The sequence below is a fragment of the Trichomycterus rosablanca genome, chromosome 3 (genome assembly GCF_030014385.1).
Source record: "Trichomycterus rosablanca isolate fTriRos1 chromosome 3, fTriRos1.hap1, whole genome shotgun sequence".
Classification (NCBI taxonomy): domain Eukaryota; kingdom Metazoa; phylum Chordata; class Actinopteri; order Siluriformes; family Trichomycteridae; genus Trichomycterus; species Trichomycterus rosablanca.
In genome coordinates, this window is record NC_085990.1 from 4142424 (window position 1) to 4160101 (window position 17678).

General features: G+C 38.2%; 1 protein-coding gene across 1 annotated transcript; it reads left to right on the forward strand.

Moving 5' to 3' along the window:
- Positions 1-13047: 13047 nt before the first annotated feature.
- mcl1b (MCL1 apoptosis regulator, BCL2 family member b) lies at positions 13048-17587 on the forward strand. Its single transcript, XM_062992478.1, has 3 exons — positions 13048-13560; positions 16541-16791; positions 16909-17587. Exons 1-3 carry the CDS (start codon positions 13185-13187, stop codon positions 17023-17025), a joined length of 744 nt encoding a protein of 247 aa, XP_062848548.1. The 5' UTR covers positions 13048-13184; the 3' UTR covers positions 17026-17587.
- Positions 17588-17678: the final 91 nt, after the last annotated feature.

Genomic DNA, 17678 nt, shown 5'->3' on the forward strand with positions numbered 1-17678 from the left:
TTATACAGATATTTAAAAATATAAATATGAATATATATATATATATATATATATATATATATATATATATATATATATATATATATATAGTTGGTACAGTTGAATGCAAACATGCACACCCAGTGCTTTTTGATTAGATAAGGGTATCTACCAAAAAGGAATCCCCAATTTTTCTCCAATTGTTTCCCCCAATTTTCCTAATCTAGTCTTATCTAATTACCCTGATTGTGTTACGCTTCACCTCTACTGATACAACCATCCTATGCTGACTGAGGAGCTCCCCAACTGACGCACGCCCCCTCCGACACGTATGCAGTACCGACTGCATCTTTTCCCCTGCACGGGGCGGCACGGTGGCTAAGTGGGTAGCACTGTTGCCTCACAGCCAGAAGGTCCTGGGTTCGATCCCCAGGTGGGGCGGTCCGGGTCCTTTCTGTGTGGAGTCCACGTGGGTTTCCTTTGGGAGCTCCGGTTTCCTCCCACAGTCCAAAGACGTCCAAGTGAGGTGAATTGGAGATACAAAATTGTCCATCTTGTGTAATGAGTAACTACCGTTCCTGTCATGAATGTAACCAAACAGTTTAAAACATGACATTAAAATCCTAATAAACAAACTTTTCACCTGCACGAGGCGAGTTCATATGCGGATCAGCCTTGTGTGCCACACCATGATCAGCATTATTTCCTCAACCCTGCACAGGCGCCATCAATCAGCCAGTTATGAGGAACCCTAGTCCGACTAGTCCCACCCTGTGTGAACAACAGCCAATCGTTGTTCATGTGGCCGCCCAGCCCAGCCGGATGGCAGAGCCGAGATTCGATACGATGCATCAGAGATCCCAGCTCTGGTATGCTAGCGTATTTTAGTATAAACCTCTTGATCTTTAGATGTAATTAACCACAAACGTTAAAAATAGGATGAAAAGTGCAGAAACCTTTTGAAAAGCCCTCATAAGGGGATGCTGCGTTTGCATTCAGCTGTATTATGTATTATGCATATTGTTGTTTATAAAAGCATATAGCTGATTGTTTTGCTGTAATTAGCTACTCTAGGCTACATTGCATGTTAGCCAGCTTTGTAACTTTTTGTGTAAATGTTTTATGAAATAACATCTGTGGTTTTGGAATCGAGTACTTGGATCTGTGCACTATATATATATATACAGTATATATATATATATATATATATATATATATATATATATATATATATATATAGTGCTTATTAGCATAAATGCTCATAGATGTAAATGACCGACAGTTTCACTTGTTCAGGAATCATCGAAGTACAATCATATGTATGTTGCGCAGGGACACCACGAGGACATAAAGCCAAGTGGACAAACCAATTACAGGTGATGTGTATCGAGTTCATTTAGCTGAGCATTGTGTTCAAAACATCTCGGGCCTCATTTATACAACTGTGTGCAGATGTCGTGTCTTGCGATTTAAGAAGGAATGATACCAGAACCTAAATATTAATATTAAAAGCTTTCTTAAATATTTTAAACAGATCTTTCCCCAAAGTTGGGCTTTTACTCACACTTTTAACACATACTTTTTTTTACTGTCCATCCCTTTGATTGATAGGCAGTGAAGAACCTGCTACTGGGGTTTCTGATGTTTATTTTTTGCTGCTCTCCAAAGCAATGCTTATGAAGCTTATCACAGCCTTAAAGCTGCAAAAACAGAAAATGAAAGTATGAGATCAAGGTAAAAATATAAACTGTTTTTAAAGTGGCAGCATGTAATTGCAGTACTTATTGCTGCATGTGATAAAAAAAACTGTCGTCATGCTTATTTGCTGGAGATCACAGTGAAACACAGTTGCTAAAGCAATGTGATCAAGGCAAGTGTGTTTTGGTAACAGCATCTGAATACACAGGACCGGGATGTCTTTTTTGTCAGGGCCGGTACCGGTCCGTGGGTCATATATTACCAGGCCGCACAGAAACAATAAATAATGTAAATCAGACCTGGGCATTGTACGGCCATCCCCAACCGGCCCGCGTGAGGTCAGTGGCAAGTAAAAATCAGACATAAATAAATGTACATCACACATGCCATATAACAGGATTGTTTTTATTTTGACGGGAGCGCTATTTCTTTACATTTCCGCAAATTTCGATTTACGTGTGCGAGACGAGTGTATCCAGCTCCACCTTAATGTGTAGGCGAACAGAACTGAGCGCGACTGACCGAGACGATAGAGTTTTTAACAAGACATGAACTTCAAAAGTCAGTCAGGTGTAAAGCTGTTTAAGGATCACAATTTAAATCCAGGGTTTACATCGCTGTTACGGTACTAAACACACAGAAATACAAGAACATGAACGATGCAGAGCGTCACATCTGAAGCTTCGCTAACTAAACTGCAAACCAACACTGACTTTTTATAGTCTTACACATCCAGGACCGGAGCGGTTAAGATCAGCTTTGTGATTTCCAAATAGCAGCAGCACTTTGTGTAGTCAATGCACATTTTGTTCACATTTGTTTTCAAGAAAGTTGATTTAATAGTGAAATAATAAAATAGTGAAATAGTTTTTCATTTTCTGATCGTAACATCTACTCTTAGCAGTAACAACTTATCAGAACTGTAAAATTTAGGCAATAAAAAGAAATCTTATTAATACTGAGCAGAATGAAGTTCACCCTATTGGTCCGGCCCTCCACAACAGTAACAGTTTCTTATGTGGCCCCTTGGAAAATTTAATTGCCCACCCCTGAATTAGAGATACATCAGCAAGGAAAACACTGCTTCCATTTCCAACACACGGGTGTTTATCGTCACCCCCAGGTGGAAGCAGCGTCTCGTTGCAGCGAAAAAAGCTCATTTGTGAGCAGTGTAGTCATTCTATTTTAAATCCTCCTGCCCCCGCCGGTCCATGAAATTATATTTTATATGAAACCGGTCTGTGGTGCAAAAAAGGTTGGGGACTGCTGCTCTAACAGATAACAAATAATTTAAAAAATGAAGGCAAGCAAATCTTTCACTACAGTAATGAGATATAATGTGAGCACTAAATGAAAGGTGAAAAGCAGGTCATTTAAGCTCAATTGTACATCTAATGAGCGGTAAACCATCTAACAACATCTAACTATCACATAGTAGCTTAAAGATGTCTGGGATCTCACTGAACTTGTGACTAATTTAAAAAGTAGCCTGTTTCCAGGAATACAAGTGTCATTAAAACCATTAAATAAACGGGCGTGGCTCTGGTTTATAAGGCCGGTGTCTTTGATGCCCTGTCTACATGAATTACGATGAAGCATTTTTTAAAAAGCTGTTCACCTACATGACAATGAGTCGTGTAAATGCATGCTAGCCCATTATGTGGCAATTATGCATTATCATAGTTGGTGAAAGATGTCTAGAGAAGGTTCTAAGCATGTGTACGCCACAGTATATAAACCAGTAGAAGGATTAGTGCATTACTGAGCTCAGCACATTGTGGCTCCTTTCTCTGACATTATACAGACATAGTAAAAGTATAAAATTTTAAAATGTAATTATAGAATTTACTGCACTACTTACTAATGACCTAAAAAATATGGCTGATCATATTCAGGTTTGTCCAGTTGGATTTATAGTATTTACAAAATACTAATCAAGGTGTATGTGTGAAGTGTGTTTATTTCCTATTGGTATAGAAACAAAGGAAACCTAGTTTTCAGAAATCATCACTCTGGGTGGTGTAGTCACCTTAAACACTGCTGTACGCCTGTACAGTTTCACAAGATGTTAGTATAACTGGGCCCAACTCAGCAGCACAATTTGCTGACAATCAGTTGGAACTTTAGACTGGTTAATAAGCCAGTTATCATCGTTGTCAAATAAACCTTTGTCTTGCCTTATATGTCTATTGGCAAAGTCTTTTAATAATGCTGAATTAGCCATTATATCCAATTTCTGCACATCATCTCAGCTCATTTAGCCTGCTTTACTGTGGGAATTACTCATTTTTAGTCTATCAGGATGTACTCGTGGGCCAATGTATATAAATATACACTTAATTCCATCACGTACTTTGAGAGGAAGGTTGCAAACCTGCATTTCAGATCTGACATTTATAAATGAGGCCCCTGGTGTTCATGTCTTTGTTCACAATGAGAAAAGCCTAGTTTTTGCTCTGTTTGTCAGTTTGTTTTTGACTGTCTTCATTAATCAAACCCTGGATTGTATTTAATTACTTCTTAATAGTGAGTAATGTAATTTAGAAACTGACATTGACTACAGACCACTTTAGAACGACTTTCAGTGTACGAGCCATGAATGGGAGTGATGTGAGAGTAACCTGTAGGAGAATTCGATTTTACTAGAACAAAATCAGGGAAAACACGTCAAGAACTTCAATCGTATCACAAACTGCATCATCACTGGCATTCTCTGTACAAGTGACGTGCATCTCGCACCCGTTGGTTTGGCATAGATTTGTCAGATGTGGACGTGGAAGAGGAAACGTGAGTGTTGGAGAGTTTGCATTTGAGTGTGATTATGATTATGAATAATGTGCATTTATTGTGAATATTGTATTATGTACAGTGTTGTACCATAACCTGTTTTAGCTGCTCCTGAAGTGTAAATAGATGGATGTGCATTTATTTGAATATTTGTACGTTTTATTTTAGTTTCTTTTTAAATGTTTTAAATTTTCATGATGCATCAATTGAGATCATTTTATAAACATTTTTCACTTCAACCTTTTCTGTTTAGTAATGCAGAAGAATTCTTGAAGCCCCATGAATCTATATTTTCTCATCATTTAAAGGTTTTATCAATTGGACTCTGTACAAGACAAGGGAAAACACTGAAAGCTGTGTATATTTCCATGATAACGTCACAGCCTGTACCTGTATTCTGATTTCAATACTTTATCTGGCACTTTTTTGAAATGACGGCTTTCAGGAACGCTCAGAGACGCCTTACTTAGGAAATACCACATTAGATTCAGGACAACCTGAATGCCTCGTGTGCAAATATTTCAGCTGATTTGTTTAGACCTTCTAATGTTTCGGAAAGTGAAATCAACTTCACAGCACCTCAGCTTAGTATGAACTGCCCTGTTCACTGCTTGAACTGTTTTGGAGTACCAAATACTGATGTTTACTGTGTGTATCTGTGAATTCAGTGCTTTACACGCACAGACAGACATGCATGCACCTTAACTCTGTGTGTATATGATTTTAAAAGACAACATATTATTTGATGGGTTTTGCCCATGTAATTGTACCAATAAAAGAAAAGGACACGACTGAGGTGTGGAGCAGTGTTTTAGGCTGCGGTGATGTTAGAGGTTCTGAAAAATCAGTGGGAAAAGAGCTGTTTGAATCTGAAATAAAGTTTTACATGATCATGATGTGGATATTAGTCTTATTTCAGTGTTTATGGCTATTACTGCTTGTGCAAAGATCTATGAATTAAGCTGTAATGCTTGCTAACATGCTTAAACTCCTGAATTCAACAATTTACAAGTGAAACAGCATCTGCATTTTAAACAACCAATAACTAAAAATAAATGTTTTAAGAAGATAAATGCTGGACAAAAAAGCTTATTTACTACTTAGTACTTTTTGTTGTTTATAATGAGTATCAGTTCACCACTGCACTTTAATACAAGTCCTAGCATATTTACCCAGACAGTACCAGCACTTTTATTCACTTTTACCTTATGTACAGATAATTTTTTAACATTATATACCTTGCTAACCATTACATGTATAAATACATATTCACATAAATGTAAGTGTTCACAGTTCACTTCCTAATAATTGACTGTGTTTCAGCTATTCATATGTGTAAAAAATATTTTAAATTATGATTCCAACATTGTAGTAATAGTTTAAGGAAGGCTCTTTCCAGTTCCAGCATGATTTTTTTTTTTTACAGAAAATATACACCAATCAGCCATAACATTAAGACCACCTCCTTGTTTCTACACTCATACTGTCCATTTTATCAGCTCCACTTACCATATACTTAGAAGCACTTTGTAGTTCTACAATTACTGACTGTAGTCCATCTGTTTCTCTGCATGCTTTGTTAGCCCCCTTTCATGCTGTTCTTCAATGGTCAGGACCACCACAGAGCAGGTATTATTTAGGTAGTGGGTCATTCTCAGCACTGCAGTGACACTGACATGGTGGTGGTGTGTTAGTGTGTGTTGTGCTGGTTTGAGTGGATAAGACTACAGTCTACAGTTTCGGTTAATATTAATGTTACAGTCAGTAATTGTAGAAGTACAAAGTGCTTCTACATGGTAAGTGGAGCTGATAAAATGGACAGTGAGTGTAGAAACAAGGAGGTGGTTTTAATGTTACGGCTGATCAGAGTAGTGTGTACTGTAATTTTTCACTATATGGCCGAGCGTATGTGAACATCATCCATGGTTGACTTTAAGTGTTTCAGCTATTCATATGTTTATACAAACCATTAAATTATGATTACAACATTGTAGTAATAGTTTAAGGAAGGCTCTTTCCAGTTCCAGCATGATTTCTACAGATAATATTATATACTTGGTTTGTAGTGCTGAAATCAAACAGAGAGAAAACACCATCTTGATGGCATGTGTAAACAGCAGTCATCCCTGGGCTAACCAAGAAACCTAATGTGTTTAAAACATAAAAAAACTCACAGCAATTGAGAAAACTCTTTATTAAACCCAGTTACAATAAAATAAATATAAACCCCTGAAATATTCAGTCTAACTACCAGTGTAACCAACTGTGGATTAGCTTATATGAAACCAGACTATCAAAACAAAGGTACAGTTCAACGTCATGTGAACATGTTTGAATTTGTAATATTTGGGGGTTAATATTTTAGGTGTTTTAATTAGTTTGAAAATGGAAAACAGAAAGTATATTAAGAATGTATTAAAAGAATAGACTTTAATCTTAAAGACCATTTAATTTATTATACCTTTAATATTTCTGTCTTAAAGATGCACTATATTTACAATCATGTTGGTAAAGATGCATACTTAGTACAAACCGGGCGGCACGGTGGCTAAGTGGGTAGCACTCGCCTCACAGCAAGAAGGTCCTGGGTTCGATCCCCTTGTGGGGCGGTCCGGGTCCTTTCTGTGTGGAGTTTGCATGTTCTCCCCATGTCTGTGTGGGTTTCCTCCCACAGTCCAAAGATGTGCAGTGAGGTGAATTGAAGATACAAAATTGTCCATGACTCTGTTTGACATTAAACTTGTGAAATAATAAATCTTGTGTAATGAGTAACTAGTAATTAGTTTCTGTCATGAATGTAACCAAAGTGTGAAACGTGACGTTAAAATCCTAATAAATAAATAAATAATCAGTATGAAATTGAAAAAGTAAAAAAAAGAAACCTTGTAATTTAGTACTATAGGGGGTATCATGACAAAACCTGATGATATTTTGTCTAAGATGGTATGTTAAAATGCATTAAAAGAATAGACTTTAATCTTAAAGACCATTTACTATATTATACCTTAAATATTTCTGTCTTAAAAGTACATGTACATGTTGGTAAAGATGCATACTTACTACAAACCCCAAGAGATAAACAGGATTTTTTTTAGTATTTATTTATTTGGGTTCTTATTTACTAGTGTTAACAGAATATTATAAACAGACATTCTCTACACTTTGTTTTGAACGTCTTAAGCAAGTTTGTAGATAACCACAGCTAGACGAGTTTGGTAGATGCCTGCATGATGTGGCTGTTTGGTTTATCTAATCTGTAATGAACACTGCTGATCTGTGTGTTTGCCTCAGAGTGTTTAACCAGAATGCTGAAGTATCTAGATAATGCACATTTTAAGCTTTTTCTTACTTTAATATATACTGTTTATTTATTAAAATGTGTTGCAAAAAATAGTGTGCTCATGCAAAATACAGCTACTTTTTTTAGCTGCAGAGAGGAAACCAGGGTGTGACTGTATGTAAATTCTAAAGTCACTAGAGGGAGCCACGGATAAAGACAGCTGCTATAGGGCTGTAACCCTGCACAGTGTAATGGAAAGTAAACAAATGAGTGAAAAGGAAAATACAAATGACTCATGATGTTGAATAAAGAAACACTCGACCAATCTGTTTGCAGCCAATAGGGCTGGACAATATATACATCTTACAGTAGAAATGTGAGCTGTTTTGTGGTACTTCAATTACACCGATCAGCCATAACATTAAAACCACCTCCTTGTTTCTACACTCACTGTCCATTTTATCAGCTCCACTTACCATATAGAAGCACTTTGTAGTTCTACAATTACTGACTGTAGTCCATCTGTTTCTCTGCATGCTTTGTTAGCCCCCTTTCACCCTGTTCTTCAATGGTCAGGACCCCCACAGGACCACCACAGAGCAGGTATTATTTAGGTGGTGGATGATTCTCAGCACTGCAGTGACACTGACATGGTGGTGGTGTGTTAGTGTGTGTTGTGCTGGTATGAGTGGATCAGACAGCAATGCTGATGGAGTTTTTAAACACCTCACTGTCACTGCTGGACTGAGAATAGTCCACCAACCAAAAACATCCAGCCAACAGCGCCCCGTGGGCAGCGTCCTGTGACCACTGATGAAGGTCTAGAAGATGATCGACTCAAACAGCAGCAATAGATGAGCGATCGTCTCTGACTTTACATCTACAAGGTGGACCAACTAGGTAGGAGTGTCTAATAGAGTGGACACAGTATTTAAAAACTCCAGCAGCGCTGCTGTGTCTGATCCACTCATACCAGCACAACACACACTAACACACCACCACCATGTCAGTGTGACTGCAGTGCTAAGAATGATCCACCACCTAAATAATACCTGCTCTGTGGTGGTCCTGTGGGTGTCCTGACCACTGAAGAACAGCATGAAAGGGGGCTAACAAAGCATGCAGAGAAACAGATGGACTACAGTCAGTAATTGTAGAACTACAAAGTGATAAAATAGACAGAGTGTGTGTAGAAACAAGGAGGTGGTTTTAATGTTATGGCTGATCAGTGTACATTGAACCATTAGGACGAATTTCCTTGCAGCAATTCTTGAGCTTGATAAAAGACCACGCTTCCATGTACTTTTTACAGTCAGACTAACCATATTTATATGGACACAAGTCATTGATTTATGTATTATTAAAGAATATTTCATGTTGTACTGGCTATGTAACTATCTGTCTAACCTGTTTGAATGTTAATTAGCTCTCGAGTTGTTGAGTCTTGTTAGTGTTTAACATGCTTGGGTGTAGAAACGTTCCGTCTTTAGAAAAGTAGAACCAGTATTTCCACATTTCGGACTGAAAATAAAAACATTCTGGGTTCTGCTTCATGCATTTCTCTCTTTATACATTTTACACAACAAAATCATTCATATTTGCACTGAATGCTTATGCACATATCCACAACATGTTAAAAAGACTTGGTATTGTTGTTGACAGCCTGTGTGCACATATCCATATAACTGTAAGTTTGTCCAATCCAATCACTAGGGTTTTTGTTGACGTTCAGTTAACAACTAATAATGTAAATTAATTAATAATAATACTAACTACAGCTACAATAACATCAACAACAGCAATATTGTGCAACAGCTGCAGAACTTCCGCTGTGCTGTGCTGTGCTGTGCATGCTCTACGTTAGCTACGTGCAGATCAGTTATTCTCGAACGAGTCGATTCTTTGAATCGGCTGTTCGGCTCAGTGAATCATCATGGAATATAAAATGAAAAACTGCACTTAAGTTTTGTACATTCCCATTTGATACATATATGTATGAACAGTCTGAGTAAACTACATTAAATAAAGCAATATTCGTAAGTATACAAGCACAGACATCCCAAGTTGCAAAAACTCATTCCAGGGAGGTACCCCCGGACCCGGACACCGAAATCCCAAACACCAAAGGATATGGGTGATAACAGAACTTTTAGGAGCTGCTAACTGAGCTACTTAGCTAACTGTTCACGTCACAAACACATTAATGTGTACTACATAGTGCACTAGATAGTGTGCAAGATAATAGATTTATGTTACATACATAGTGCACTAGATTGTATATTAGAAAAGAATTTATGTTCCTTACTTAGTGCACTACATAGTGTACTAGATAATAGACCTATGTTCCTTACATAATGCTTTAGGTAGCGTATTAGTTAACGGATTTAGGTTCCCTACATAGTATTTTAGATATGAATTTGTTTCCTACGTAGTGCACTAGATAGTGAATTAGACAATTGGTTTATGTTCCCTACATAGTGCACTAGATTGTATATCAGATCACGGATTTATGTTCCCTACATAGTGCACTAGATAGTGTGTTAGAAAACGCATTCATGTTCACTACATAGTGCACTAGAAAGTATAACTAGATGATGATTTGTGTTCCTTACATAGTGCACTAGATAGTGTATTACATAATTAAATATGTTCCCTACATAGTGCACTAAATTGTATATCAGATAACGGATTTATGTTCCCTACATAGTGCACTAGACAGTATATTAGACAATTGATTTATGTTCCCTACGCAGTGCGCTAGATTGTATATCAGATAACGGATTTAATACGTGATCGGGGAAAAAAGTCTGTGTCGCCTGCGTGCACGTTTGTGTCGCTCTTGGCCGCTCGTTCTAGATTCTGGGAGATTTTATCTGACTTGCGGGCATCAGGGAGCCGCTATGTATATGTGGGAGACTACCGGAACTTCCGGGAGACTTGGGATATCTGCAAGCAAGTGATTGATGAAGATTGGCACAGTTCATATACAATAGTAAATGAATCACAAGAGTAAATGAATCCGTGGATCAATGCGCAATTAAATCCTTGCAAAGACATGTATAACAGCAAGACTAGCTATAGTATCTATGATAATATGCACTTAATGGGCAATTTATTGATTTTTACTCACTGGTTCACCCTGGTCAATGGCGAAACCATTGATTGGAGAATTGTCTGCATAACATTGCAGACCATCACATATTTACACTTTTCACCCAGTAGCAATTTGGTGTTACCTGCTCACCATTTGCATGTTGCTGGGATGTGGGAGAACAACACAGTACCAGAAAAAATGTAAACAGGTGAAACTTCCAACAGGCAGTGATGAGAGGTGAGGATTGAACCCAGGTCTCTAGAACCCATGTTGCTACGTAGCACTCACTCCACCAGCTGTTTAACAGTGCCGCCTTACATTGAATAATAATATTAGATAAATACTCCCAGAAGTACGGTTAACTACATTGGAGTGTTGTTAATGTGTGCTGTAAATCTATTCATGAGCTGGTCATGGTGTTTGGACTGACCAAACTAAAGACAAGGTTTAGTGGAGGCATCCGTGCTGTCATATTTTGTAGTTGAGGTTGTAAATGATTTAATTCTAAGTTCCTGGTCACCATGCAGATCCAAAATAGTGCTTCAAAGGTTGGAACTTCAAACCTTCAACTAAGACAAACCAAAGAAACACACTCTTGACCAGGAATTCCTAATAGGAGGTTGAAGCAGTCTTTTCAATGTAAATTTTGCCACATGATGTCATTTTAACATGGTTGTTCACATTGTCAACAAGATAAAGTAGCATTAATCTACTTACAAATTGATTGAAAGATCAATAAACATACAGTTAGGCAAGGATGTAGCCATGATTTGATCAAGGGGGAAGGGGTTCTGCAATTCTAACAACATTTCTGCCACATATCAACAACTGATGTGAACACTGATGGATTTTTAAATTGTGGACTTTAAATCTATTGCTCATTCAATTCAATTCATTTATAACTGGGTTGGCACGGTGGCTAAGTGGGTAGCACTGTCACCTCACAGCAAGAAGGTCCTGGGTTCGATCCCCAGGTGGGGCAGTGTGGATCCTTTCTGTGGAGTTTGCATGTTCTCCCTGTGTCTGTGTGGGTTTCCTCCCACAGTCCAAAGACATGCAAGTGAGGTGAATTGGAGATACAAAATTGTGTGTTTGATATTAAACTTGCAAACTGATGAATCTTGTGTAACGAATAACTGTCATGAATGTAACCAAAGTGTGTAAAAGTCCTAATAAATAAATAATTAAACATTTATAACTGCACTGCAGAGACTTGTTTGTGTATGGCATGAGTCTTTTGTTGTGTTCTGTTTTTTTCCCGAATTTTTACTGTTGAATTTTTACAGTGTGTACCCTCATTGTTGTATAATGCTACTGGGGCTTTATACAACAATAATGCCTTATCTATCTGTCTTATCTATCTATCTATCTATCTATCTATCTATCTATCTATCTATCTATCTATCTATCTATCTATCTATCTATCTATCTATCTATCTAAGTACATATCTATCTGTCTGTCTATCTAAGTAAATATCTGTCTCTCTGTCTATCTATATATCTATGTCTGTCTATCTAAGTAAATATCTGTCTGTCTGTCTGTCTGTCTATCTAAGTAAATATCTATCTGTCTGTTGTCTATCTAAGTAAATATCTATCTATCTATCTATCTATCTATCTATCTATCTATCTATCTATCTATCTATCTATCTATCTATCTGTCTGTCTGTCTGTCTAAGTAAATATCTATCTATCTATTTGTCTGTCTGTCTGTCTAAGTAAATATCTATCTATCTGTCTGTCTGTGTCTGTCTAAGTAAATATCTATCTATCTGTCTGTCTGTCTGTCTGTCTGTCTGTGTAAATATCTGTCTGTCTATCTATCTATCTGTCTAAGTAAATATCTATCTATATATCTGTCTATTTGTCTGTCTGTCTAGCTATCTATCTGTCTGTCTAAGTAAATATCTATCTATCTGTCTATTTGTCTGTCTGTCCATCCATCCATCCATCCATCCATCCATCCATCCATCCATCTGTCCAAAGTAAATATCTATCCAATGAGCTGGTCAGGGTGTTTGGAGAGACCAGACTGAAGACAGGGTTTAGTGCAGTGTGGATGTTTTCATGTTATAATACTTGGTCAGTATCCGCTCCTGCTTCTCCACCTACTTTCGCTTTAACAGTTTCTCTCAGACACTCCCAGCTTTAGCGCCTCCCTTTCCTCCATTATAAACGGCCGCTTACAACCGACTTCCGCCTTCAAGTCGTGAGAGCCCGTGTTTAACTCGCTGGTTATAACACGATAGTTTTAACTTCTGTTTTGACGAAAATGTAACAGAGATCGAGTTTAAACTCTTACTCGTCTAGATCAGTTTCACTTATCGACTTTTTCCAAGATTTCGGATGCAAAAATCGGGACTTTTCACGATGCTACAGGGTCTGTGCTTAGGGAAATCTAATGGCGACTGCAGTAACGGCGGCTCGTGCAGGGAGAAGTCGACGCCTCACGCGCCTCTGCTCAACCGAAATTCTCTCACTTTGGAAATATCACCAGAATCTCATCGCGGTTCCGACGACGGTTCTTTACCGACTTCACCCGACTACAGCTCCGACGATTCTCTCGGTGCTGACGGCTGCTTCCTGGATCACAACACCAGAGACATCCTGAGCGAGTTCTTCTGCTCCGGTGCTCACTCCTGCCCTCAGCACCAGAAGGTTCTACTCACCATGAGGCGGGTTGTGGACAGTCTGCTGGTCAAACACCAGTTCACTTATAAAGGTATTTATTTATTCATAACCAAACAAAAGCACCTGGTGCAGTATAGTACAGTATAGTATTTTCAGTACAGTACAGTATTCAATTTACCGAGTGCGTAGCGAGCTTTGTTTATTTAAATAAGAGCGTCTGCACAGTGACTACACAAATCCACAGCGAGCTAAATTTGCTTTACTGCTCCTCAAGTGTGTGTGTGTGTCTGAGTGTGTGTGTGTCTGAGTGTGTGTGTGTGTCTGAGTGTGTGTGTGTGTGTCTGAGTGTGTGTGTGTGTGTCTGAGTGTGTGTGTGTGTGTCTGAGTGTGTGTGTGTGTCTGAGTGTGTGTGTGTGTCTGAGTGTGTGTGTCTGAGTGTGTGTGTGTGTCTGAGTGTGTGTGTGTGTGTCTGAGTGTGTGTGTGTGTGTCTGAGTGTGTGTGTGTGTCTGAGTGTGTGTGTGTGTCTGAGTGTGTGTGTGTGTGTCTGAGTGTGTGTGTGTGTGTCTGAGTGTGTGTGTGTGTGTCTGAGTGTGTGTGTGTGTCTGAGTGTGTGTGTGTGTGAGTGTGTGTGTGTGTCTGAGTGTGTGTGTCTGAGTGTGTGTGTGTCTGAGTGTGTGTGTGTCTGTGTGTGTGTGTGTCTGAGTGTGTGTGTGTGTGTCTGTGTGTGTCTGTGTCTGAGTGTGTGTGTGTGTCTGAGTGTGTGTGTGTCTGAGTGTGTGTGTCTGAGTGTGTCTGAGTGTGTGTGTCTGAGTGTGTGTGTGTCTGAGTCTGAGTGTGTGTGTGTCTGAGTGTGTGTGTGTCTGAGTGTGTGTGTCTGTGAGTGTGTGTGTCTGTGAGTGTGTGTGTGTGTCTGAGTGTGTGTCTGTGTGTCTGAGTGTGTGTGTGTCTGAGTGTGTGTCTGAGTGTGTCTGAGTGTGTGTGTATGTAAGTGTGTGTGTGTCTGTCTGTTTGAGTGTGTGTATGTATGTGTGTATGTATTTGTGTGTGTGTGTTTGTTTGCCTGCAAAAGGAACAGTCGCATTTTTTACACTTGTGGTCACAATTCTTTGACCATTAATGTTAAGATTTTTACTCTTGTCACTCACTTATCCCTTGAGCTAATATAAAGAACGTAACCTAGGGCTGGGCGGTATGGCGGTACAGTCGGTACACTGTCTTTGATTCCTCATACTGAATGGATTTTTCATATATCGGCATATTGTAGCAGAGTTAATACAACAGCTGTAGCTTCAGTAGGCAGCAAATTATATAATATTCCTCTATAGACGGTCATGAAAGAAGCTTTCAGAGCAATAATTAAAACACTAGATTCCAGGTTAGTCTATAAACCAATGTTATTAGTGAACCTGAAGTGCAGATATTTAAAGTCGTCCACTTTACTACAACAGACCAGTTGGCAAGTTGTACAGTGGAGTTTGCAAACATGGTTTTATTAGTTAAAGGGAGAGCTAAGGGTAATTGTACAATACTAAATGAAATATTAAATAAACAATAATAATTGTATTTATTGCAACAGTTTCACACTTGTACTGATTCCATCATATATTGTGTCATTTTGTGGGGCCAAGCAAAGCTTATATACATGGTGAAATTAAAACCTTTTATACTCTATGTACTTATGACAGTAGAATCAGCCACATACATATAAAAAGTCCCAGTCATACAAAAAATACCATGATACAAACAGTTTAACTTAACCAGGAGAAGAATCATTCGTGGAATCTTGTTAATTGAAAGAAAACAGAGTTTTTATAAACGTGTGTGTGTGTGTGTGTGTGAGCAATTGAGTGTGTGTGCGGGTGAGTGTGAGTGAGTGTGGGTGTGTGGGTGAGTGTGTGTGTGGGTGAGTGTGGGTGGGTGGGTGAGTGTGTGTGGGTGAGTGAGTGTGTGTGTGTGTGTGGGTGAGTGTGTGGGTGAGTGTGTGTGTGTGTGTGGGTGAGTGTATGGTACTAGGCCTAAAACCATAAGTTTATGGACATAAGTGTAACTAACATCTAACAATTAAGAAGGGCTCACAGCATTGGGTTCACACTGGATCACACTGGGCTGATGTTTGTTCCAGTTTACCTTTGCTGATATATAACATTAAACTGTATAAACGAACTTCAGAAAGAACAAAAGATGCTGTTTGTAGTATTTTTTTTTTGGTTTGTTTGTTTAATTGATCTGAATATTTTAATAATTTAATATTTTTTCTGGCTATGTGTGTTTGCACTTTGCATCACATCTTAGATATTAAGAATGTATCTTTTTTATTTGCTTTTATTGCTCCCTTTTGTCTAGACTATTTTAGAGTTAATTATTTTTGACACTTAATTGACTAGTCTTTAGTTTATATATTGTTAATAAAATCCATATACAGGTGTATGACAGTTTATTTCTTCAGTGACTTGTGTCCTTGGATAGTGTCCCCCCAAATTAAGAGTTATTTTGACTAATGATATGATCAGACATTTTCATCCTGATAGGATGACTTTTTTAGGATGTTAATGTCACCACTAGTTGGCTACCATTGGACTGACCTGCTGGACAGCCATGCACCACCGTCCTTTAACCACATGGAAATATTGTAATAGCGTCCCTTCTTCTAGTGCATGAGCGTTCTAGGTACATTAAAGCTGTACCTGCAGCTCAGTGGCCCCAAGCATATACACAAGACAATTTGTTCATCTGTTTATACATCAGTAAGCTGTCCTTTCATCTGCTGGTTTTAAAATGACCAAAATTATTGCAAGTTTAAACTTAATTTAATTTGCTTTATTTTATTCATTGTTCATATATCCACTGTATTTATAAAATCTAAACTAAATTGTATAAACATTAATGAGGAACAGGAAGTGAGATTCAGACTGGAAACCTCTGATCATCTAGGCTGTAAATGCATAGTCAAATTTTTAATGCTAGTCTGTCTAGTTCTCCTTTCAGTTGCAGCTCCCAGTATGTACAATTTAGATGATGTATTTTTGCAGCCGACTGACGCTGAAAAACCTGTCTAACTTGTATCACCCAGGTATGCTCACCAAGATAAGTTTGGGTCGGAGGGAAGGTGACATGACGCTGGTAAGCTCAATGGCGAAGGAGGTTTTCAGCGACGGAATCACAAACTGGGGCCGCATCGCCAGCCTGCTTGCCTTCGGTACCGTTGTGTGCCAGTACGAGAAGGAGAACGGCCGTGGGAACAGTGCTAGTCTCGTGGCAGACGAGATCTCCTCCTACCTCCTTTCTGATCAAAGGAAATGGCTGGTGAAAAATAAAGCGTGGGTGAGTTGCTTTGAATATAAAAACAGGGCAGAGAGAGCTCACTAACAAAATAACATTTACTTCATGGTTGTAAAATTAGACAGGGTCACATAACTCTTCTTTTCCCCTTCTTTTTAGGACGGCTTTGTGGAGTTTTTTCATGTTCCAGACCCTGAATCGACAGTCAGATCAGCATTAATGGCCTTTGTTACTGTGGCAGGTATTGGGGCTTCAATTGCATTTATGGCAAGATAAGATTATTTGGACCTTCTGAATGACCGTGGACTTTAATGAGGCCTGAAATTCCTGGCCTGATGTCTAAACAAAGAATGTAAATACAGTAAATAGCAAAATTACAACTATTTTTACCTTGCTCATGTTTGTAAAGATTTATTTTTATGAGAATGTTATAACACTATGTGACACTAGTAAAAAAAAATCGAACGAACCACGAGGAAAAGTACTGAACGTCTTGTAAATAAAACTGAAATCACATTTCTTTTAATTTTATTAAAATAGAAGAATTAAATCTCTGATCATGTGGGAAAACAACCAGCTACAGGCAGTTTTTGCTGGCGATTTAGTGGATGTGCATAATTTACTTCTAATCTACTTAACATTATTAATTGCTGATAAATCTGTAATCAGATCATCATGATTATAAATGTACCTGATACGCTGTTTCTACTTGGCACAATTACATGCAGAATTTTACACTTTTGTGAGATTGCCTTACCATTCACAAAATGTAATTCTTAACTCGTTTCCACTCTGCTATGCATTGGCTTTGTAGATAATAAATAGTTATTTAATTCTTTATGTAGTTTGTTATTTAAAGTGTTTTAAATTTGTGCTTAACATCATATGAATGTGCTCCTTGTGCCTAGTCAGAAGTGACTGGGTCAGTG